The sequence below is a fragment of the Coptis chinensis genome, chromosome 4 (genome assembly GCF_015680905.1).
Source record: "Coptis chinensis isolate HL-2020 chromosome 4, ASM1568090v1, whole genome shotgun sequence".
Taxonomy (NCBI): domain Eukaryota; kingdom Viridiplantae; phylum Streptophyta; class Magnoliopsida; order Ranunculales; family Ranunculaceae; genus Coptis; species Coptis chinensis.
In genome coordinates, this window is record NC_141459.1 from 20,012,879 (window position 1) to 20,037,039 (window position 24,161).

The 24,161-nt window shown below is 37.3% G+C and overlaps 3 protein-coding genes across 6 annotated transcripts; 2 read left to right on the forward strand and 1 right to left on the reverse strand.

The window, feature by feature from the left end:
• Positions 1 to 223: 223 nt before the first annotated feature.
• LOC147502442 (transcription termination factor MTERF8, chloroplastic-like) lies at positions 224 to 5,545 on the forward strand. Its single transcript, XM_086607257.1, has 2 exons — positions 224 to 1,962; positions 5,107 to 5,545. Exon 1 carries the CDS (start codon positions 334 to 336, stop codon positions 1,450 to 1,452), a length of 1,119 nt encoding a protein of 372 aa, XP_086463383.1. The 5' UTR covers positions 224 to 333; the 3' UTR covers positions 1,453 to 1,962; positions 5,107 to 5,545.
• Positions 5,546 to 6,471: 926 nt separating this feature from the next.
• On the forward strand, positions 6,472 to 18,146 carry LOC147502443 (uncharacterized). 3 transcript variants are annotated; one of them, XM_086607259.1, is made up of 3 exons: positions 6,472 to 6,943; positions 17,494 to 17,709; positions 17,840 to 18,146. In XM_086607259.1, the coding sequence occupies exons 1-3, from the start codon at positions 6,713 to 6,715 to the stop codon at positions 17,849 to 17,851; spliced, it is 459 nt and encodes a 152-aa protein (XP_086463385.1). In that variant the 5' UTR covers positions 6,472 to 6,712; the 3' UTR covers positions 17,852 to 18,146. The 3 variants fall into 3 exon arrangements, 2 of the variants coding, with proteins under 2 accessions (XP_086463385.1, XP_086463384.1); XM_086607258.1 differs by having other exon boundaries at positions 6,524 to 6,943; positions 17,494 to 17,727; XR_015221701.1 differs by having other exon boundaries at positions 6,531 to 6,951; positions 17,494 to 17,727.
• Positions 18,147 to 21,809: 3,663 nt separating this feature from the next.
• On the reverse strand, positions 21,810 to 23,127 carry LOC147502444 (putative 4-hydroxy-4-methyl-2-oxoglutarate aldolase 3). Of its 2 annotated transcripts, none has more exons than XM_086603879.1 (2): positions 23,070 to 23,127; positions 21,810 to 22,602 (listed from the first exon to the last, which is right to left on the reverse strand). In XM_086603879.1, exon 2 carries the CDS (start codon positions 22,499 to 22,501, stop codon positions 22,001 to 22,003), a length of 501 nt encoding a protein of 166 aa, XP_086460005.1. In that variant the 5' UTR covers positions 22,502 to 22,602; positions 23,070 to 23,127; the 3' UTR covers positions 21,810 to 22,000. The 2 variants fall into 2 exon arrangements, with proteins under 2 accessions (XP_086460005.1, XP_086460004.1); XM_086603878.1 differs by lacking the exon at positions 23,070 to 23,127 and adding an exon at positions 22,749 to 22,951.
• Between the last annotated feature and the right edge of the window lie 1,034 nt (positions 23,128 to 24,161).

Below are 24,161 nucleotides of genomic sequence, written 5' to 3' on the forward strand. Positions count from 1 at the left end.
AATATTCGGTTTCGGTTCCAGTTCGATTATAGGTAATCAAGTACCCATTGGCACGCCTAATTAGAATTGTGTTGTATTAGAAAACTTCTTAAGATTAAGAGTATCCACGTGGCATACATATGTCTCAAAAATGCGCCGCCTAAAACAAAGATTGTCCACATACTCTGTTTTAATTAAGTAGATGTTTGAATGTGTGATGTGTCTAGCACTTTTGGGCAGCCGAGCTACTGAGGCTTTGACCTAGGGCTCAACTCGTTTATGTCTGGCTCAAACTTTTAGAAATTAGGACACGGCCCCTGCAAAACCCTGTAAACCTCAATCTTCTTCCCTTCAATGAACTTCACTAAACTCCTCATTTCCACATTCTCCACTTCCTCTTCTTCTTCTCCTACCAGAACCTCCCACTTTCTAGCAAATTACTTAATGAAAAACTTCAACTTCTCCGAACCACGTGCTCTTTCAGCATCAAAACGTTTCTGGTGGGCAAAAAACCCCGACAATATCGAAACCGTAGTTACTCTACTTAAACAACATGGCTTCTCAGATGCCCATATTGAAAGCACTGTTAAAACCACACCTCAAATTCTCTTTGCTAAAATCAACAAAACACTTATACCCAAACTTAAATTTTTCCAAGAAAACTTGGGTCTTAGAGATTCTGACCTGGGTCTCTTTCTTTCGAAGAATGCCACACTTTTTACACAGAGTTTGGAGAGGAAATTGATACCCAATACTGAGATTTTATTGAAAATACTGTCAGGTGATCGGAAAGCCTTGATTTGGATCATAGGTAAGTGTAAGTGGATTCTTTATAAATTTCCAAAGTCTAGTTTGTTGGTTAATATAGGTTTATTAGAGAAATATGGTATAGTTGGTTCTCAACTCTCCATGATTGTAAAGTCTAGGCCTATTTTGTTAGTTTTGGAAGAATCGAAGCTTTGTGATCTTTGTCGCGAGGTGGAGAGAATGGGATTTTCTTCTAAGTCAAGGATGTTTGTTCATGGTCTTCTCACACTTAGTTGTATGAGTTCTGAAACTATTAGAAATAAACTTGAGGTGTTTCAAAGTTTTGGATATTCGAAAGAGGAATGTGTGGGGATGTTTAGGAAAGCGCCGGGTATGCCCAGAGTTTCTGTAGAGAAGTTGAGACTTGGACTTGAATTTTTCTTGAAGGGTATTGGGTTTGAAAGAGATGTGTTACTTCGTATGCCGAGATTGTTGATGTATAGTATGGAGAAGAGAGTAATACCTCGATACTTTGTTCTTGAAATTCTCAAGTCGAAGAAGCTATTAAAGAGGAATACAAGTTTCGTAAATGTTATACAGTTGTCTGAAGATGAGTTCTTGGATAAGTATATTTCTAAGTATAGAGACAATGCTGAGGAGTTGTTGATAGCTTACAAGGGTGGTTTGGCAAATGTTGATACGTCAGAGGAATCAGATAGAGAATGAACTTTGAATTCAGTTTTATCAGTTTCTACCACTGATGGAACAACTTGGAATTGATCACAGTTCACATTTTTCACTATTTTGTGGTTTTGGTAAGACAGTTGAAGCATTGATCCTCTTACTAGAATTTATGATTAAGGTATAATGCCACACGATATTGATGGACTGGTAGTATATAGAATGATTGAAGACGTGTAACTAGTCAGATTCAGTCACTGCAGCTTGGTCTTTGGGAGCCGTAGATGGCAGTATAATGAATGCTAAAAAGAAGAGAAAGTAGAAACAATTAGAGAGGTAGAATATTGCAGATGGACTTATAGTTTTTTTGAGTCACTTCATTTTTTCCTAGTCTGATCATTCGATTTATGGAGATATTTTCGATTTGCATTTCCTTCGCTGATCTATGGTAGAAGATAAGACTTCAAGGTTTGGCTGTCTTTCGAAGGAGAAAAGAGACTGCTACTTTTGACATCTTATTTGAAAACACCTGCTGCTGTTACCGAGTTCTAGCAGGTAAATTTCCTTGTGGCATGTGTTTTTTTTTTCTTTATATGTGAGAAGCTTTTCTTGAGCTATATTTTGTATCTAGCTTCCTCTTCTATCTGTGAAATCTCTCATTGCTGGTAAGATAAGGTCATGAAATCAGTAGTATAACGCAATTTAGTGAGATTGAACATCAGAGGCTTAAAATGCAGTACCTGAACAAATGCGATGTCTGAAGCTCCAATCCATTAGTCATAGCCAGAATGCCATTGTCCTTCAATTCTGGGATGTAAAGGATTAAGAACAAGGTAGAAGGAAGGGAAGCAAATTGTTGAGAATAGAAGACAGGAGAAACCACTCTTTTCTGTAAACTCCAAGTTACTGGAAAAGAGTGAGGATCCTTGTTTCCCTCAGTCTGAGTATAAATCTCTGGTGGTTCAGATATGTTTTTTTTTTTGCTCAGTAAAAGTAATATTCCATTAAAAAAAAAGAAAAATAGGCTGAGAAGGCCTACATTACAAGAGAACAACTGAAAAATAAATATTTACAAGCGATGAAACAAACCATAAGAATAAAACAAAAAAACCCTGACATGCACCGTCACCCCATGTCTAAAAACATAAGACGATCCCATCTAGCAACAAAATCCTCAAAGAAGCATCCTCTAAACTCTTTGAAGACTTTAGACCACCGAAATACCAAAGCTTTTATCGAGAGAATTGTCTTCTTACGCGAAATAGAGATGCCATCAAAGTGACGACGGTTTCGCTCTAGCCAAATGCCCCACATGATCGCAAAAGGTAATAAGCTCCACATGCGATTTCCAGAAGAAGAGAAAGGGCCATGACTCCAACCTTTAAGCAAATCCAATACCCAGCCCGGGCATACCCAAGTCATTCCAGACTCTAAAAGAAAAGCAGACCATATTTTCCAAGAAAAAGGACACCAAAGAAGTACATGATTCACAGACTCACCATCTTTTCTACACAACTGACAATAATTGACCAAACACATTTTCCGACGCCTAAGATTATCAAATATGTTAGTACGTACATGTTAGTACATGCTAGAAGGCAAATTGTGAGCCAAGAATTCTTGTTGCCATAAATTTGTTGTTATCCAATGTGAAATTGATCCCAAAGTTTGGATGAACTTTGAGACCTTCGAAAGCAGGCTCACCACTAGAAGAGTTGAAGCTTTGGATCCCTCCTACTACTATTTATGATTAACGTATAATGCCACCCAATATTGTGGGAAGGGCAGTATATAAAATGGTTGAAAACGTTAAAGTAGTTGGATTCATTGACTGTTCTTTGGGAGCCGTAGATGGCGAGTACAATGACTATTGACAGGAAGAGAAACAATAAGAGATATAGAACACTCTGATAAGAGAAGCATGAGATAGGTAAATCACTGTGACAAATTATTTGAGTCGCTTCAGTTTTTCTAATGTGATCATTCAATTATTGAGGTGTTTTATTATGGCTTTGCTTCTTGAGGCAGGCTTTAATACAAGAATCAAAGTTCAGCTGTCTTCATCTTCCTTCTTCTATCCATACCTATAATGCGTCACCCAGTTTGAAAGACAAATGAAACTGCCACCTTTTATGTCCATTTAGAAATATCTGTTGCGGTTCCCGTGTTCAAGCAGGTAAAGTGCCTTATTTTTATTATACTCTATGTGAGTAGCTTTCTTTGACCTACATTTTGCAATTTAGGTTTTTTTGTTACGAGTAAAATTACTCATTATTGATAAGGTTATGAAATCACTACTATTGCGCAATTCGGTGAGATTAAACTTCTGTGCATAAGTAAAAGGCAGTGGTATCTGAAAAGCTGATCTGGTGCACTGTCTGAAGCTTTAAACCATTAATCTTGCATAGTCTTGCAATCACACCACTTAGATGTAAATGGATAAGCGCAAGCTAGAAGCCTAGAAAGAAGAGAAGCAAAAAGTGCTAAGTTACATAGACATGGATAGGTGTGGGTCCGTATCCGACACGGATACGAAGTGTCTGACATGACGGAATATAAAAAATTATGGCATATCACATACAATACGTGTCTTATATGTGTCCGACATGGACACGTGGATTACGTATCCGACATGGATTATTTTTGAAATATGGCGTGTCCATGTAACATAGAAAAAATGACTGGAACCAATGCAGCTAAACCATTCTTTTCTGTATCCTCCATGTTAACGAAAATTAGTGTGTGAGCAGGGGCCGAGCCAGGATTCTGATCCAAGGTTGAGGTAGTATGAGAATGGATCAAAATTTCAATTGAAAGTTCAAGAATGCAACAATGTTTTTGGATTTTACCAGTTGAACTGTATTTCCAAATGTGCTAATTATATTGAACGGTCCAAGTAAATTTGCTAAAAACTACTAAAAAAATTGTCAAAATTCCAATCTGAATTTGGGTATCCCAGATACCGGACTTTCTCTTTGGGATTTTGATCCATGGGATGATGGTAGATTTTGAAAAAAGAAACAAAATATGACATAGTTATCTCTAACTTTGGATCTACCTTTGAATAAAGTTTTAGTTATCGAAAAAGAAAGAACTTTGGATCTACCCCTCCGTATGCAGTGACTGGGGGGGGGGGCGGTGGGTTTAAGCTTATGTTGTTGCTTCCAAAAGCTTATTTGAGGTAACACATGCATGTTTGATGTCCTAAATATCCTGGGCCCAATGTAGCTCTGCCCATGTGTGTGAGTAACCTTCCTCCGCTGTTTCTGAATGGAATTGTCTGGCTATTGTTCTGAGACTGTTATTTCATATTAGTTTATAAGCTATCAATATCAGTTATCACGTTTTCTTTCAAATTTAGTTTCATTTGATGATTTAGAAATAACATGATCTCTGGGTTCACTGGTTTAGATATTCAGGATGGTTAATGAGAGATTCTTGAGCGTGTCATTTTGTACGTAAGTGAAACATGAAGTGACTCTGTGAATGTGTTTGCTTTTGTGCTGTGTCTGTGTAGTGAAGCTACCTGACTAGATTGGGTTTTTTTTGCTACAAGCCAAATTGGTTTTCTGATGCACTTGTTGTTTCTCTAGATTTTGTTCTACAAGTCAGCTCCCATAATTTCATTTTTTATTTTTTTTAGTATATGTCTTTGCTATGTGCAACTCAAGAGTGATGACTGGATAAATTGCAATATAGGTGATACCTTGGAAATGGACAGAGTTTAGTTCCGCACAGAATTTTGGACTGGTGATATGCGTGTGGGATCCCTTCCTTACCATCTTTCTGGTGGATTGACTCAAACTCTCAAAGAAGGCTGTCTAGCACAACCTGTAGATGCTGAACATATTAAACAAAAGCTGGGTTCTGCACTTGGAAGAAGAACAAAACCTTGGAGTTCTACATTTCTGACATGGTTGCTGTTTCAGCAAGATTTGCCAATTGGGCTTTTATTGGGCCACATTTGTGGGGGCCGGAACAGTTGCCACTTGCCAGTCTCTATGATCTCTAGACCCAGAGTTGTATAGATGATAAATTATAACCAATATTGTTCAGAGAATCACAGCGGGTGAATTAGGTGAGTGCTAGGCTGGAGAAATAAATCAAATGATGATAAATTCACAAAATTATTTTGATTTGATGTGTGTGCTCTATTATTATTTGACTCTCTATCTATAATACCAGAACCCAGACTAGACTATATTAGATTAGATATTTAGACCATTAACAGCTCGCCCGAAGGATTGTCTGGGCATGAGTTTCACTAGCTGAGGTGTGCTCCTCATGCTTATTAGAATGGATAAGAATACTATTTTAAAGGGGCAGCCTGCCTTCATGTAGTAAATGAACCCCGTGCCATATCCGCTGAAATTGACGGGCTTGCTTCAGAATGTGCACGGTTTTGTATTTCGGAGCTGATGTCGCTTGCTTGCTTACGGCGCAGGCAAGGGTTCTATACTTCTATCCACTCAATGACAACCCCTTGGAAGAACACAGCAAGAGGAATTGTGATTCAAGGTACCGTCATTTGTTCTTCTGAATAATGACTGCCTAAATGGTTTTAAAATCCGGAGGATATTGCCATCCATTATCCAAATACGATCACTCCTCGTATACGACCTTATAGAGAATTATTATGGCTAAAAAACAACAACTTGACATTTTAATAAGGTTTCTTGGCTGTAGCATCCTACAGGATTACATTTAAAACATGGAGTTGCTTTGACACAAATCAATCATTGGTCCAAGAGTCCCAGTTTAGTGATCTCCACCAATAGTTGAGGATAAACCTGCCCGCCCCTTGATTAGAAAGCATGGAATAAATTGGTTAATTAATCAGTTTAACAAAAGATAAAACGGTAACGCGACTTAGTGCCGGTTTTAGCACCTTCTATAAAAAGTCCATACTTTTTCCTGTGATTATGAAAGCCGTTCCGCTTCTTTTGTCTGACTCAATGTCCAATTATTAACTCGTAACAAAATAGTAGTGTTGAACTCTGGTGGCTTGATTGCTTTTAAAATTCAACAATAGTCAGTCTCACACTTTCACCGCGTGCCAAACTTGTTTTTCTTGTTTTTCTCCTTGGTAAAGCAGCACTGTTTATCTTTGTTTCTTGTTCTTTGTTGCATTAAAGACAGTAGGACAACCCACACATGTGTATAGAGTCATCTTCAATCCCCTTTCCTCCTACCTTTCCTTTTCTATTATAACTCCTCCCACCTATTTTGATTTCTTTGTATCTCAATAATTCTCTCATTCCCTCCCCTAGCTTCTTTTCATTTCTTTCCTGTAAGGTGGTCTGAAATGTATAATTTGGATGATCTAGTTATTGAATTCAATGATCAAGTGCCATGGCTCCTTTTGTTAAACCTTTTGGTTATGTTTCTAATAGTCCTTCTTTATTGCTCCACGTTCTTTGCTCTCGACATCACAAACAAGGGTGTTGAGGTAGAGGTAGGCTCAGAGTTCAAGTTCCAGAGCAGATTCAATAGTAGCAATCCTACTATTTCTAGGATTTGTTCACAACATAACAAGGTGTGCAGGTACCCTTTCTTTTATCCTCTTTCTGTACTGCATACCTTCTAATGTTCCTCTTGTATATTGCTAGTCTTACTATCTTCTCCCTCACTGGAATGGCAATTGGCTAGGTACACATGCCTATTTCGACCCAAAACCTTGTTGAGTTTCCCCTTTTGACTTTTGATTGGTGAAATCACTTTGAACATAGTGGGCAATAACCGACAAATTGAATGTGTCATTTTCTCAGCTAACATTTCTAATACCAGTATATATCATTGTAAACGGGCCGACAATTTTCTGTCCGATGAGTTTAACTAACTAGAATCTTTTTAGTGAAAAGAATTATATTTGATGACAATGCTATAAACTGAAAGAACCAACTAATATTCTTCCCTCACATGCTATGGTCCTACATATTGATGAGATCAGTAATATGGAATGATCAATTTGCTGGTCGATTTTAGACTTTTAGGCTATTCTAATATTCTAATGTACAGCTGAATCCGGTGATTAGGAGTCACATACAAAAACCGCGTTCTTTTCCCCACAAACAGTTATGTAAATATACATATAAGTACGCTGTGCAACAGCGAAGCTTTATCCAACTAATGAGGTCTAGTTATGCTTTTCATAACCGAAATTCTCTCATACTTGTTCTGACAGCTCTAGAGAATAGACTCCTTCAAAGAGCAGCTGTTGGCCATATATACTGCATATGGTCAAGCCATCTGACTTCCTGTTATTTTCCCTGTCTAATTTAGCCAAGTGTGTAATTCGAGTGGAAGATGGATTATTTGCATTAGCTGCTAAATCATATTGCAGAGTCTTACCACTCATTTATAACAAAAAAACCTCATCTGTGGATACACTCAGTGTTGGGGTTAATCACCGATACCAATCGATTTTCCACTACACAAATAATTTGTATTTGAACACAATTCAACTCTAGACAACAATCTCAATATTTTCTACAACCAAACTAACATGCCCAACTCGTTAAACAACTATTAACAACATATAATAATGTAAAGCAGTAAAAGCAAACCACAACACAAAAGTATACAGTGGTTCGGCCAATAGTGCTTACTTTCACAAGAGCTAGTCTTTTTATAAAGTGGGAAGGAAGATTACAATCACTCCTTGCAGTCTCTCACCTTACTAGATCACTCCCCTCTCTTTATAGGGTTGTTTCTCTGTAAATGTTATCTCTCAATCTTGATTGCTTTCAAGATTGGGTTTCCTCTCTGTGTGCTGTGTATTTTCGTGTCTTAGCATGTGTTAGGTTTTGCCAAAAACCCCAACCCTTATTGCAAACTCGCGGTCCACAAAAAAATTGAATTCTCCGAAAATAGACATGAGCGCGGGTCGCACTGAAGGTATTGGAAGTCGACCAAGGCATGAGCGCGGGTCGCGCCTTGGGCAAGTTTTATTTCGAGCGTGGTCGGCTCCAGGGCTTACGACGCAAGTATAACTCATTTTCTCTTCATGTGAGGGATAACTCCAACAATCTCCCCCTCCCGAACAGTGAGGGGGGATACCTCCATGCAATTTCCAAATTAACAGGAGGAGTCTGCTACCATTCTGGTGGTAGCACAACAAACATCAAACTTACCTTTCGGTAAGCCTTTGGTCATCATATCCGACTCGTTCTTGTCGGTATGGATCTTCTCGATACACAAATGCTTGTCTTCGAGTACTTCTCTAATCCAATGATAACACACATGTATGTGCTTGAATCTAAAATGGAAACTTGGATTCTTGTTCAAATGGACGACACTCTGACTGTTACATAGAACTACAAACTGTTTCTGCTTTAGCCCTAGTTCGTCGAAGAACCTCTTCATCCATAACATCTCTTTGCAACACTCAGTGGCTACAATATACTCAGCTTCTGTAGTGGAGAGGGCAACACACTTTTGCAACTTTGATTGCTAAGAAACTGCTCCCCACACAAAAGTAACCAGATAACCGGAGGTGGACTTCATCGAGTCAACATCACTTGCCATGTCTGCATCAGTGTTGCCTTCAAGTAAGGGCTTATTTCCACCAAAACACAAACACGATTTGGAAGTTCCCTTGAGATATCTCAATATCCACTTAACACCTTCCCAATGCTCCTTACGCGGATTTGACATAAATCAGCTTACAACACCAATGGCGAAAGCAATATCCTGTCTTGTACACCACTACGGATGCATAAGAAATCTTTTCCATCTGACTCTGCTCATGCTCCCCTTTTGGACACATATCTTTGGTCATGCGGAACTGGCCACCAAGTGGACAATTGACTGGCTTTACTTGATCCATGTTGAATCTCTTCAACACCTTCTCAATGTAGCTTTCTTAAGAAACCCACAATTTCCCACTCTTTCTGTCATGAGTGGTCCGCATCCCAAGTACCTGTTTTGCTTGATCCAAATCCTTCATCTCAAAGGACTTACTCAAGTCTTTCTTTAGTTTGGACATCTTATTGATGTTTGGGCCAACTATCAACATATCATCCACATACAACAAGAGCACTATGAAATCCATCTGGAAATCTCTGAACAAATACACAATGATCGGAAGCGGACTTCTTGTATCCTTGCTTCGCTATAAAAGAATCAAACTTTATGTACCACTATCTCGGTGCCTGCTTCAACCCATACAAGCTCTTTATCAGCTTGCATACTAGGTGCTCCTTGCCTTTGACCTCAAACCCCTCTAGCTGGTCCATGTAGACATCTTCTTCAAGGTCTCCATGAAGAAAAAATTTCTTAACATCTAGCTGCTCAACCTCTAGGTTCATACTTGCGGTCATCTTCACTACAAGAGAGAAAATCTCATCAAAGTCAATACCTTTCCTCTGACTGAATCCCTTCACAACAATGCGAGCTTTGTGCTTTGGGTGTGGATTGTTCTCCTCATGCTTGACTTTGTAAATTCACTTATTCTTGAGAATTTTTCTTCCTTTGGGTTTCTCAACTAACTCATAAGTCTGATTCTTATGCAAAGAATCCATCTCGTCATACATGGCCTTCAACCACTTCTCTTTGTCTGTACCTTAAAGTGCCTCTTGATAGGACATAGGTTCTCCACCATCAGATAGTAAAACATACGTATGTGGTGGATACCTGGTTGAAGCTAGTCTCTCTCTGTCTGACCTCCTTGCCCCATCTTCTGGTGCCTCAAGAGGATGCACTTCTGCTTGCTCTAGTGGTGGTTCATGCACTTCATCTGCATCTTCTATACCAATAGGTTCTATCCTATCATGAGCAATAGGATTCTCATCATGAGTTTCAAACTCATGGTTCTCTGCATTCTCAATGCCTTCTGCATGTTCCACAGTAGGAACTTTTGGTTTTGAATCAACAAGATCATTAGTAAAAGTCTGTAGCTTCTCACCCTCCTTAAAGTCTGCTATGGTTTGGTCTTCTAAGAACACAATATCTCGACTTTGGATTACCTTCTTGTTAATTGGATCATAGAGTTTGTAACCAAAATTTTCATCTCCATAACCCAGAAAAATGCACTACTTTGTTTTGTCATCAAGCTTGGATCTCTCATCTTTCGGAATATGCACAAATGCCCTGCACCCAAATACCCTCAAGTATCCATAATCAACATCTCTGCCTGACCATACTCTCTCTAAATAATCACTATTCAGAGGCTTTGACGGCGATAAGTTGATCACATGCACGACTGAACACATTGCTTCTACCCAGTAGGTTCTAGGTAGCTTAGAGTGAGACAACATGCATCTCATCCTCTCTATAATGGTACGGTTTATTTTCTCTGCTATTCCATTATGTTGCAGTGTCTTGGGAACGGTCTGCTCATGCCGAATCCCATGACTCTGGCAATACTCTTCAAACGGCCCAATGTACTCACCCACATTATCTGAGCGAATACACTTCAACAACTTTCCTGTCTCTCTTTCCACCATGTTATGGAATTTCTCAAACACGCCAAGTACTTCATTCTTGGTCTTCAGACTATATGCCCATATCTTTCTTGACGCATCATCAATGAAGGTCACGAAGTATAAAGCTCCCCCATGGGACTTTACTTTTATAGGACCACATAAGTCTGTGTGCACTAGTTCAAGGACATTGTCCTTTCTGTGAGACGAGAATCTTTGAAAAGACACCCTGTGTTGTTTTCCTACCAAACAGTGAGTACATGTATTTAAATGTGTACCTTTAATGTCTGGCAAGACCTTTTGCTTAGCAAGAACTTCTACCCCTTTGATACCCATATGACACAGTCTCTTGTGCCACAGTTCGGATGAAGCTTCTTCTTCTGCCTCATTCGCTTCTGCTTTACACAAACTAGCTTGTGTTTTGTAAAGAGAGCAAGTTTTCTTCCCTCTCGCTGCTACAATGGAACCTCTGCTTAGTTTCCATACCCCGTTACCAAACGAGTTTACAAAGCCATCGTCATCTAACTTCCTAGCCGAAATTAGGCTTAGCCGAATGTCAGGGACATGTCTTACATCCTTGAGTGTCAAGGTGTAGCCAACATTGGTTTCTACATGAACATCTCCAATGCCTATAATCTTCGAGACACCACTGTTACCCATCTTCACTTCACCATATTCACCACAGCTGTAAGTAGTGAAGAATTCCCTGTGCGGTATGACGTGATAGGATGCTCCTGTATCTATCACCCACTCTATATCCTGGCATGAGGTACTAAGACAGCACACACTACAATTTGACATAATTCCCACTAGGTCGTCGACTAGTGCAGTAGTATCTTTGTCTGTGTTTCCGTTCCTCTATACCATGTCTTCATGTACACAATTATTTTTCTCATCCCTCTTCAGTGTTCTGCACTCATATTTGAAGTGACCCTTGGTGGCACAATAGTAACATTGCCTCTCTGCCTTAGGAGTTCTAGCTTTATCCCTAGATTTACTTCTGTCATCACCTCTAAAACGAGATGGTTTTATGCTTCTACCTCTCCCCCATTTCTATGTGACAAAGATCTCTGAGTGAGAGGAGCTACCTTTTGAACTCCTTCTAGTCTCCTCATTCAACAAAGATGCGGTAGCCATCTCCATGGTAACGATTCCATCCTTGGTTGCTCCGTATAGAGAACCTGCTAATGTCTCCCAACTTCCGGGTAGAGAGCCTAATAGAAACAAAGCCTCAACTTCGTCTCCCAAATTAATCTTCATCAAATACATCTGATTGATGGTATTCTGTACTTTGTTAAGATGCTCAGGTATTGAAGAACCTTCTTTGTACTTCATGTTGGCAAACTTCTTAACGACCATCACTTTGTTTCGGCCCGACTTCCTCTCATAGAGGTCTTCGAGTTTCTTCCACAAGCCAAAAGTTGTAGTCTCTTGAGATACATGGTGAAAGACACTGTCGTCAATCCACTGTCGAATGTACTCAATTGATTTTCTCTCAAGCTTGCTCCACTCAGCCACAACAACCGATTCCGGTCTTTCTCCTCCATTCTCAATGGGTTATGCCAAGTCCTTGCAATAAAGCAAGTCTTCCATCTTGACTTTCCAAATGGAGTAGTTCTTCCTATTCAGACTCGTCATGCGAGTGTTCATGGAATTGTCCATCTCTACAAGTTATTAAAACTCAAATCTTCTCTCATGAGTTTTATCAAACACCTTCCGACCAACATTTGGATAACACCCTAGGCTAATCTAACAAGGCTCTGATACCACTTCTTGGGGTTAATCACCGATACCAATCGATTTCCCACTACACAGATAACTTGTATTTGAATACAATTCAACTCCAGACAACAATCTCAATATTCCCTACAACCAAACTAACATGCCCAACTCGCGAAACAACTATTAACAACAGATAATAATGTAAAGCAGTAAAAGCAAACCACAACACAAAGATATACCGTGGTTCGGCCAATGGTGCCTACTTCTACAAGAGCTAGTCATTTTATAAAGTGGGAAGGAAGATTATAATCACTCCTTGCAGTCTCTCACCTTACCAAATCACTCCTCTCTCTTTACATGGTTGTTTCTCTGTAAAGGTTATCTCTCAATCTTGATTGCTTTCAAGATTGAGTTTCTTCTCTGTGTACTGTGTATTTTCGTGTCTTAGCATGTGTTAGGTTTTGCCAAAAACCTCAACCTTTATTGCAAACTCGCGGTCCACAAAAAAATTGAATTCTCCGAAAATAGACATGGTGGTCGCTTTAGGCAAGGCCAAGTCGAAGTCGGTCGCTACAAGCAGCTTATGCACATGAAAGCATAACTCCTTTTCTCCTCATGTGAGGGATAACTCCAACACTAAGTTCATAAACATGTTGTGTATTACTTACATAGTATGCAAATGCATCATCGCCATTACTAAAACGTGTGATTTGTGTGTATATGGGAGAGAAATACGACCACGAAATCAATTGTTGAATAGTCACCATTGGTTGATACAAATCATGGTATTTTGCAGTGAGTAAGAATTTTACGTTGCAAAACTGATAAAGCTCATCTAATCATTACAGTAGTTGTTTGTTAGCGTATAATTAGGTGAGAAAGTCGAGTATTAGTTCTAGACTTCTAGCAATCAATTTGGATATTGTTATTTTTGATAGACAAAAGGAGTGGGAAACTATTTCTTATGTGTTATGAAATCCGTGGGTTTATATGGATGCCTACCATTGAGCCTATATGGACACCTCCTCATAAGTGTTTATCCGGATTGGTAATCATTTATCTTGGTGTTTATTCTGGTAATCCTCTATCTTGGTGTTTATCCTAGCAATCATTTATCTTGGAAAGGAGGTTACCTAGTTATATATAAAGGTAACCTCCTCACTTTCAGACTGACCTCAATCAATAAGATTTCTTTCTCTCTCTCATTCTCTCAATGATTCAATCTACTTAAGTTAGTGTGGTGTTCTCTAAGTCTATTTAATTCTAACACGTTATCAGCACGAGACCTTCTTTCACTAAGATAACTTTAGAATCACCCACTTTCCTTCAAAGGATACAAGGTGACATTTGTGGTCCTATAAATCCTCACAGTGAACATTTTCGGTATTTCATAGTCCTCATTGATGCTTCCACACATTGGACATATGTTAGCCTTCTTTCTTATAGAAATATGGGTTTTGCTCATCTATTGGCCCAAATCATTAAACTTATAGCTCATTTTCCTGACCAATCTATTAAGTCTATAAGGCTTGATAATGTTGCTGAGTTCACTTCTCAAGTTTTTGATAACTATTGTTGATCCATAGGGATAGATGTTGAGCATCCCGTTCCACATGTGCACACACAGAATGGTTTGGCTGAATCTTTCATTAAGCGCCTTCAACTTATAGCAAGGCCCCTACTTATGCAATCTAGATTACCAGTTAGTGTTTGGGGACATGCTATATCTTGCATGCATCAATGTTAATAAGGATTAGGCCTACAGCCTATCACAAATTTTCTCCTGCACAACTTGTCACAGATAATCCACCGAATATCTCATACTTGCGCAAGTTTGGATGTGCGGTTCAAGTCCCCATCCCACCACCTCAGCGCACTAAGATGGGCCCCCAACGAAGGTTGGTGATTTATGTTGGTTTTGACTCGCCCTCTATTATTCGGTATCTAGAACCAATGACTGGAGTGTGTTTACTGCACGCTTTGCAGATTGCCATTTTGATGAGACAGTATTCCCACCATTAGGGGAAAATATATAAGAAAATTCTTGAAGAATGCCTTGTCCTAGCAGGACAACCTGTTTCAGAAGAACAACAAGAATTGAAGTGGAATACTCCCACTCTATCTCATCTAGATCCCAGAACTCCTCAGTGTGAATATGAGGTTAGGAGAATATTACATCTACAAGCAATTGCAAATAAATTGCCTGGCACATTCAATGATGCAGAAAAAGTGATTAGGTCACATGTTCCAGCTATGAATACACCTGCTAAGATTAATGTCCCCGTTGGACAAAATTTGAATATAGCTGCAAATGAATCTGTTGCACGCCACAAGCGTGGCAGACCTATAGGTTCCAAAGACTCGGCTCCCCGGAAGAAGAGGTCCACTGAAAAATTATGCCATAATAATACCTTAGAAGAAGTTGTGCAAAATACTCCAGAAGAGGTTATGCACGAAACACCCACTTCCTCTAAAACCCCGGTAGAGGTTATGAACGAATTAACTATGGAAACCCCTGAAGAGGAACTGGTACCAGAAAATGATGAGATCTCAATATTCCATGCGTATTCGGGAGAAGTGTGGGACAGAAAGGATATGACCATCGATGACGTATTTACATATACGGTAGCTATTGAAATATCTAAGGGCAATGACGAAATTGAACCGCGTAGTATAAAAGAATGTCAACAAAGATCTGATTGGCCAAAACGGGAAGCTGCCATCAAGGTAGAATTAGAGTCTCTCAATAAACGTGGTATATTTGGACTTATAGTACAAACCCCAGAAGGTGTTAACCATGTAGGTTACAAATGGGTATTTGTTCGAAAACGAAACGAGAAAAATGAAATTTCTCAATATAAGGCACGTCTTGTGGCACAAGGTTTTCTGCAGAAACTTGGGATTGATTATGAAGAAACATACTCTCCTATAATAGACGCTACAACTTTCAGATATCTAATAAGTTTAGCAGTTTCCGAAAGCTTAGATATGAGATTCATGGATGTAGTGATTGCCTACTTGTATGGGGACATATACAAAGATATTTACATGAAAATTCCTGAAGGATTTGGGTTGCCTGAAGCAAAATCAAGGAGTACGTCCTCAATCAAACTAAGACGTTCATTGTATGGTTTGAAACAATCCGGAAGATTGTGGTACAATCATCTTAGTGAATATTTGTCTAAGGAAGGGTATGCAAACAATGAAATTTGCCAATGTGTCTTTATAAAGAAATCCTTAAATGGATTTGCAATACAATTTATTGGAACGCCGGAAAAGCTCGAGATAACTGCTCAATACCTAAAGATGGAATTTTATATGAAAGACCTTGGGGAAACAAGACTTTGTCTTGGCTTGCAGATCGAGAGAAGTTCTAGTGGTGTATTAGTCCATCAGACTAATTACACGGAGAATGTTTTGAAACATTTTCATATGGACAAGGCACATCCATTACGTACCCCAATGGTCGTCCGGTCACTGAATACAGAGAAAGACTGATATCGCCCCAAAGAAGAAAATGAAGAAGTATTGGGTCATGAAGTACCATACTTGAGTGCAATTGGTGCATTAATGTATCTAGCACAATGCACTAGACCGAACATTTCATTTTCTGTAAATTTGTTTGCCAGGTACAGCTCAGCGCCTACTAAAAGACACTGGAACGGCGTAAAACATGTCTTAAGATATCTATGTGGAACCAATTAAGGATTTAGGTTTGTTTTACTCAAAGGATTCTAAAGGTTCCAAGTTTGTGGGATATGCAGATTCAGAATTTATGTCAGATCTTCACAAGTGTCTCTCCCAAACAAGTTATGTATTTTTTAGTGGCCGGTAATGCTACTATTTGTTGGCGTTCGACTAAACAAACTTTAGTGGTAATTTTCTCTAACCACTCTGAAATTTTAGCTTTTCATGAAGCTAGTCGTGAATGTGTATGGCTAAGATTATTAATTGGGCATATTCGTAGTTCTTGTCAATTACCTTCTATAACAGGTATTCCCAGTATTATTTATGAGGATAATACAGCTTGTATAGCCCAGATTCAAGAGGATTTATAAAAGCAGATAGGACAAAACACATTGTGCCAAAATTCTTTTACACTCACCAGCTTCAGAAGAAGAAACAGATTAAAGTCGAGCAAGTTCGTTCTAGTGACAACCTTGCTGATCTCTTCACTAAATCACTACCGAAACATACATTTCAAAATCTTGGATATGGGATCGGCATGCGCAGAGTTCACCACCAAGCCATATAAAGATTTGTCTTTATCAGGGGGAGTAATAGAACAGGGGGAGCATCTTGAAGAATGTGTCCTAGGACATATACACTATACTCTTTTTCTTATCTAGGTTTTATCTCACTAGATTTTCCTAGTAAAGGTTATAATGAGACAGTATTAAGCAAGGCACAATGATTCTGAGTAATGTTATACTATTTTTCCTTTGCTTTGGTTTTTTCCCACTTGGTTTTTCCTAGCAAGGTTTTAATGAGGCAATTGTCATTGGATAGTTATAGTCTTATAGAGCATCCAGAAGAATGCTACACAAGATGCATCCACCAGAATTTTCACAATAATGGTGGACATCCAAGGGGGAGTGTTATGAAATCCGTGGGCTTATATGGATGCTCACCATTGAGCCTATATGGACACCTCCTCATATGTGTTTATCCAGATTGGTAATCCTTTATCTTGGTGTTTATCCTGGTAATCATTTATTTTGGTGTTTATCTTGGTAATCCTCTATCTTGGTGTTTATTCTGGTAATCCTTTATCTTGGAAAGGAGGTTACATAGTTATATATAAAGGTAACCTCCTCCCATTCAACCTCAATCAATAAGATTTATCTCTCTCATTCTCTCTATGATTCAATCTACTAAAGTTAGTGTGGTGTTCTCTAAGTCTTTAATTCTAACATTATGACTATTGTATATGATTCCGCAGGTAAATCCAGCAATTATTAAGGATAATGCAACATCAAGCACCGCTAGAAGAAGTGAAAGGCAAGTGGATGGAAACCAAGCAGAAAATTTGCCAAGTAGAGATGCGGCACAGCCAACACTATGCTATTATTCATACAGTGCCTGGCGCCATTGGCTTAAACTTGCTAGCAACGCTTTTCTTAGCTGCCTGGGTCTTCACTCTACCTCGATAAATAAAGTAAGAAAGGAACGCAATGTAAGAATTCTTTTGGCTTGAATATAATATATTTCTCTTTTCACAAAAGATTTCAAAACGTTATTAGTCACTCATTTATAATATGTTTTCTAATGATCATTATATTTGACAGGATGATCATTAAGATAACTCTGCCGGGCGAAAGCAACACCAGTTATCTATGATCGAGCGGCAGGGGTGGCATTCAAGTTCTTTTGATAGCTTAGCTTTTCTTGGCTAGTCATATGTCACATATTTGTAGGAGGGGATCACCAGATATAATCTATGTAGTTAACACGAATATAAAATGTAGCGAACACTAGTACAACATATCGCGATATTTTGCGATATCTATTGAGATTTCATCAAGGGATACATAAAAATTGCGATATGTTTAGAGATGTATAAAATTGCAAATATCTGCGATAAGTTGACTCCAATACGCTATATGTTGAAGCTAATGCGCATTAAGTCTTTGTGGATTTTTATAATGTCCTACGAAATTTTAAAGACCCATTAATTTTAAATTTTTTGTAATTAATAGAAAATCGGATAATAGATACAACTGCATTAAACTAATATCAAAGAATAATTAACTGGAAATCAAAACTTGGATGCAAATACAAAAAACTAACATCAAAAAATAATTGTTGGGAAATCGGAAACTAGATGCAAATATATTGAACTAACCCTCAAAGATTACATTAACGGAAAATCGGAAACTGGATGCAACTGCATTGAACTAACCTTAAAGAAAAATTAATTATAAATTGGAAACATGATGCAAATGCGTGGAACTAATCTTAAAGAATAATTAACGGAAAATCGGAAACCGGATGCAACTGCACTGAACTAATCTTAAAAAATAAACTAGATGCAAATGCATTGAACTAACCTCAAGAAATAATTAACGGAAAATTGGAAACTGGATGCAAATTCATTGTGTTAACCTCAAACAATAATTAACGGGAAATCGGAAACTAGATGCAAATGCAACCTTATCAAATAATAAATCAGAAATCAGAAACTGTATGCAAATGCATTAAACTAATCTCACAGAATAATTAACAGTAAATCAGAAATTTGATGCAAATGCATTGAGCTGACCTCAAAGAACAATTAACAGGGAATTGGAAATTGGATGCAAATGTATTGAACTAACCACAAAGAATAATTAACGAGAAATCGGAAACTGAATGCAACTACATTGAACTAACCTAAAAAAAAACGGGAATCGGAAATTAGATTCAACTGTATTGAACTAACCTCAAAATATAAATAATGGAAAATCATAAATTGGATGCAAATGCATTGAACTAATCTCAAAACATAGTTGGATTATATGTTATGAGAATGTCTTGATAAGTATAGTTTTGCATTTAAAATGGTGTTTATCTTATCTCTTTCTGTATGATTGGTAACTCCTTGCTATTCAAGTAGCTTCGATATATATGAACTTCGCCTTATTAGGCAATCTCACAAAACTTCAATCAAACTTCTATTATTAAACAACAAAATGAAGTTGAAGGGTTTTATCATCAAAAGTGTTTTTTTTTTTAATGGAGTGAGGTTTTCACGTTATAAGACATTTGGATGAGTGATCAATATAATATTAATATATAATAGTTCTGCATATTTGCAAATATTTTTTAGAATAATTAATATAACAACACCCGTTCGTAGATAATCTTTGCAAATTCCACATAGTGAGTTATGCATAATTTAAAGAATAATTAACTGGCAATCGAGAACTAGATAATTTTCGATGATCCCACATAATAAATCAAACATAATTTATTTTTTATGTCATGTTTGCAAGGACACTACATATAGATCAGTAGAAGTTGGCATTACACACTACATTGGATAATTAAAAGGAAATTGAAAATTGGATTCAAATACATAACTGAGCTCAAAGAGTAATTAATGGGAAATCAAAAACTTTATGCAAATGCAATAAACTAAACTCAAAAAAATAATTAACTAGAAATCAGAAATTGGATGCAATTGCATTAAACTAATGTCAGAGAATAATTAATGGAAAATTAGAAATTGGATGCAAATCCTTGAAAAATATTTAACGGGAAATCGTAAACGTTATGCAAATACATCAAGAAAACCTCAAATAATAATTAATGGGAAACCGGAAACTGGATGCAAATGCATTGAACTAAATTCAAAAAATAATTAACAGAAAATCAAAAACCGAATGCAGCTGCATTGAACTAACCTCAAAGAATAATTGGTGGGAAATCATAAACTAAATGCAAATATGCATTGAAATAACCTTAAAGAATAGTTAACGGGAAATCAGAAACCGGATGTAATTGTATCAAATTAACCTCAAAGCATAAATAATCATAAACTAGATGCAGATGTATTGAACTAATTAACCTTAAAGAGTTATTAACGGGAAATCAGAAACTGGATGCAAATGTAATGAACTAATCTCAAAATGGATGAAACTGCACTGAACTAACCTAAATGAATAATTAACATGAAATTATAAATTTGATGTAACTGCATTGAACTAACCTCAAAAAATAATTAACGGAAAATCGGAAACTTGATGCAAATGCATTGAACTAACCTCAAAGAACAATTAACATAAAATCGGAAATTGGATGTAACTGCATTGAACTAATCTCAAATAATAATTAATGGAAAATCAGAAACTGGATGCAACTGCATTAAACTAAATTTAGAGATAAACTAACGGAAAATTAGAAATTGGATGCAAATGCATTGAAATAACCTCAAAGAATAGTTAACTGCAAATTGGAAGGCGGATGTAACTGCATCGCACTGACCTCAAAGCATAAATAACTATAAATTGTAAACTATCGAACTAACCTAGAAAAACAATTAACGGGAAATCAGAAACTGGATGCAGATATATTAGACTAATCTCAAAGAGTAATTAATGGGAGATTGGAACCTGGATGCAAATGCATTGAACTAATCTCAAAGACTAATTAACAAAACATTGAAAACTGGATGCAATTGTACTGAATTAACCTTAATGAATAACTAACGGGAAATCATAAAGTGGATGCAATTGCACTGAACGAACTAACCTCAAATAATAATTAACGGGAAATCGGAAACTTGATGCAACTGCATTGAACTAACCTCAAAGAATAATTAATGAGAAATTGAAAACTGAATGCAACGTACTACATTAAACTAACCTCAATAAATAATTAATCACAAATCAGAAACTTGATGCAAATGCACTGAATTAATAACCCTAAAACATGTTTGTACTATATGTAGGGGGAATAAATGTCTCGACAAATATAGTTTTACATTTTAAGTAGTGTTTATCATAATTTTTTTATTATGATTAAGAATGCGTCTTGCTATTCAAGTAGTTTCAATATATATTATTTTCGTCACATTAGGCATTCTCACAAAACTTCAATCAAACTTTTATTATTAAACCTAACAACAAAAAGAAGTCGATGAGTTTTATTAAGGTTTGGTACTTCGTTTTTATAGAGAGTGGTGTAAGAAATTTGAATGACTGATTAATATAATTTTCATATCTCATAGCTATGCATAGTTGCTAATATTTTTTACAATAATTTAATATAACGACACCCGTTCGTAGGACATTATAAGCATATAGTGTGTGCAGATCAAAGACCCAAAATAGTTGCATTCAAACTTGTGAGCTCGGTGAAACAAACGTCTCCTCAAAGATTGAGCTGCTGAATGCTCAGACAGAATCAATTGTTATTCTAGTGATAATGGTCCAGCTGAAATTCCATAGCGATCAAGAATTTCTTCATGGTTCCTAAGATTTGGAACCACCTTTACAAAACCTATTAACACTTCAAACGACCAAAGTATCCTAATATCGGTGATATATATCATTGTGTTTTTTTTTTTTTATTGGTAAGCCTGTTTTAAATGAGATCAGTAACTCTTTGATAATGGCGGGGTTCGAGCCCCAGACCTCTGGTATCATCACCCAAAGGTTTTATCGAATTTGTTAGTCGGCATCTATATATCACTGTTTTTTTCTCTTTGGAGACCCCTGATATGGAAATCTGCAATCATCTCTCTGCGAATATTTTGGAAATTCAGATGAACCAATGTGTTAAAAGACAAGACAGCAAAGCTATTTTTTATTGAAGCTGCGACATTTTTTATCTTTTCAAACAACACAAGTACAAATTCAAGCAGTTTATTGAAAACATGCAGTCACTTTAACTAGTCACTTTAACTTCTGAGCTAGAGCTCTTATGAGAGTACACCTACTGCTTCTTGAAGTACACCTAATATTGTTTCAGACAGACAACTCAGACTTTGAAACAAGAATGCCATCGCTATCTGCATACAACCATTCTCCATCGCGAATCATAGCTCCTCCAATGTGTATAATTCCATGCACTTCACCTGTACGTTTCTTGCCGGGTTTCAGAGGATGAGATGCCAAAGCTCTAACACCAATATCACAGGCATTGATCTCATCAACATCTCGAATGCAGCCATTGACAACAATACCAGCCCATCCCATTGTTTGAGCTAACTGTACTAAGTTACCACCAAGTACGGCAGATCTCATGCTTCCTCCACCATCTATAACAAGAACCCTTCCTTCACCTCTGGTTTCAAGAAATTCTCTGACCAATACATTGTCTTCAAACACTTTAAGCGTGACAATCGGACCAAAGAATGCTCGGCTTTGCCCATAAATCTGGAATATTGGCTGGAGAGCACGAAGATCACCATTCAATAAAAGCGGGGCATTTGAGTCGCAAACTTCAGCAGTAGCTAAGGCAGCCATATCTCCTTGGAAGTTGATCTTCTTCCCCGTACTGGATTGTAAAGTGAATAGAGAGATCCCCAAGCTAGATGCACATAGAGAGCCTGATGGTAACTTCAATCCTGTGAACACATTCCAATCAACATAAACATTTAAGTGCTAGCAGTGACATGGAAACCATAAAATAGGTAAGTACAAGCATTGAAAAATTCAAAAGAACCAAGTAGTTGTTAGTAATGTGAGAGAAAGAAGAAAGAAGAAATAAAACCATGCATAGAGCATAAAAAGAACATGAGGGCCATTGGGCAATATATTCATGGACATTGCACATTAACCTAAATAGAATTTTTATAGATTTCCAAATGCTGACTGTTATATAGGTCCAAAAAAAAATTATGGCCTGCATAGTTTAATGTCCATTGGCAATGACCAAACACAATTTTGAGCTAAAATAAATATTTTCCTAAAAACGAGGGTGGAATTGATTTAACAGCATGATTTCTTCCTTGAAGAAAGCACATGCAATCCAATCACAAAGCACAGACTATCATTTTCATATCAAGCTACGAAAAAAACGATATAATCTTGCCTAGACAATTGACGAAGGAATAGTAGAGCTGTCTTGGACAGCTCCAAAACCAAAAATGTGTATATGAATTTTTGTTGTTGTTGTGCGTTATCTTTCCGACTTTTAAGAAGACTTTTACATGGTCGCTACCCGTTAGGTGAGAACTCTCTATCCATATTCTATCCATATTCTTCTAAAAAACAGTGTTATGAGGATGATATACAAAGTAGTAATTGTTCAATTAACACTACACCAAATTCATTAGAAAAGTACAAGGCCACCGACATTCCATTTATGGCTTTTGTTCCCTATCCATTTTGAATTCTGGTTTGCAGTCAGAGTAAATCAGTAAAGAATATATAAAATAATTATTGATCAGTAAAGAAACTAAGCCTTCTTCTGTCTGGCAATGTACACTTCGAACCCTCCAGTATCACTGTTGGCAAACGTGAAGTCATACACTACTACATAAATGCTCATTAGCCACGGTAGGTCAAAGCGTATATACCACTGTTTCCCTAATAACAGTGGCTAATAATTATATACTACGGTAAGAATACCTTTTCTAATTTCGATAAAAGCAAATGCCACTAGTCTCGTAAAACAGTGGTATATAGTATCTCATATACCACGGAACAAACCAATATCGCCTAATTTGTATTTTGATGTTCATATACCCTACCGTTTCAACAAAAAAGTGGCTAATGTTGTGCAAAAATATAAGCATACCGTGGACAAAGTCGGTCTACCAAAACCCCACGTCCAAAGAAAAAAAGAAAAATTAATATTTAGAAAGTAAGGCCAAAAACCGTCTGGCGCTAAAACTTACTCTTTTCAACTTCAAAGACTCTAAAAACTTCTAAGACTCTCTCTAAAATTCTATCGGTCTCTCTTTTTCCTTTTCTTCTTCAACTTCTATCGCCAGTAAAGCAGCAGAATAGTAGTGATTTTATTCTACAGCTCTCTCCAATTCCGGCTATCAGGTAATTGTTTTTTGCTCTATTTAAATTCAATTTTGGCTGTAAAGTAATTGTTTTTGCTTTATATCATTGGTAGGTGTTGATAGGATTCACAAAAAAAATTCTTTCCAATTTTTCTTTGCAAAATTTGGAC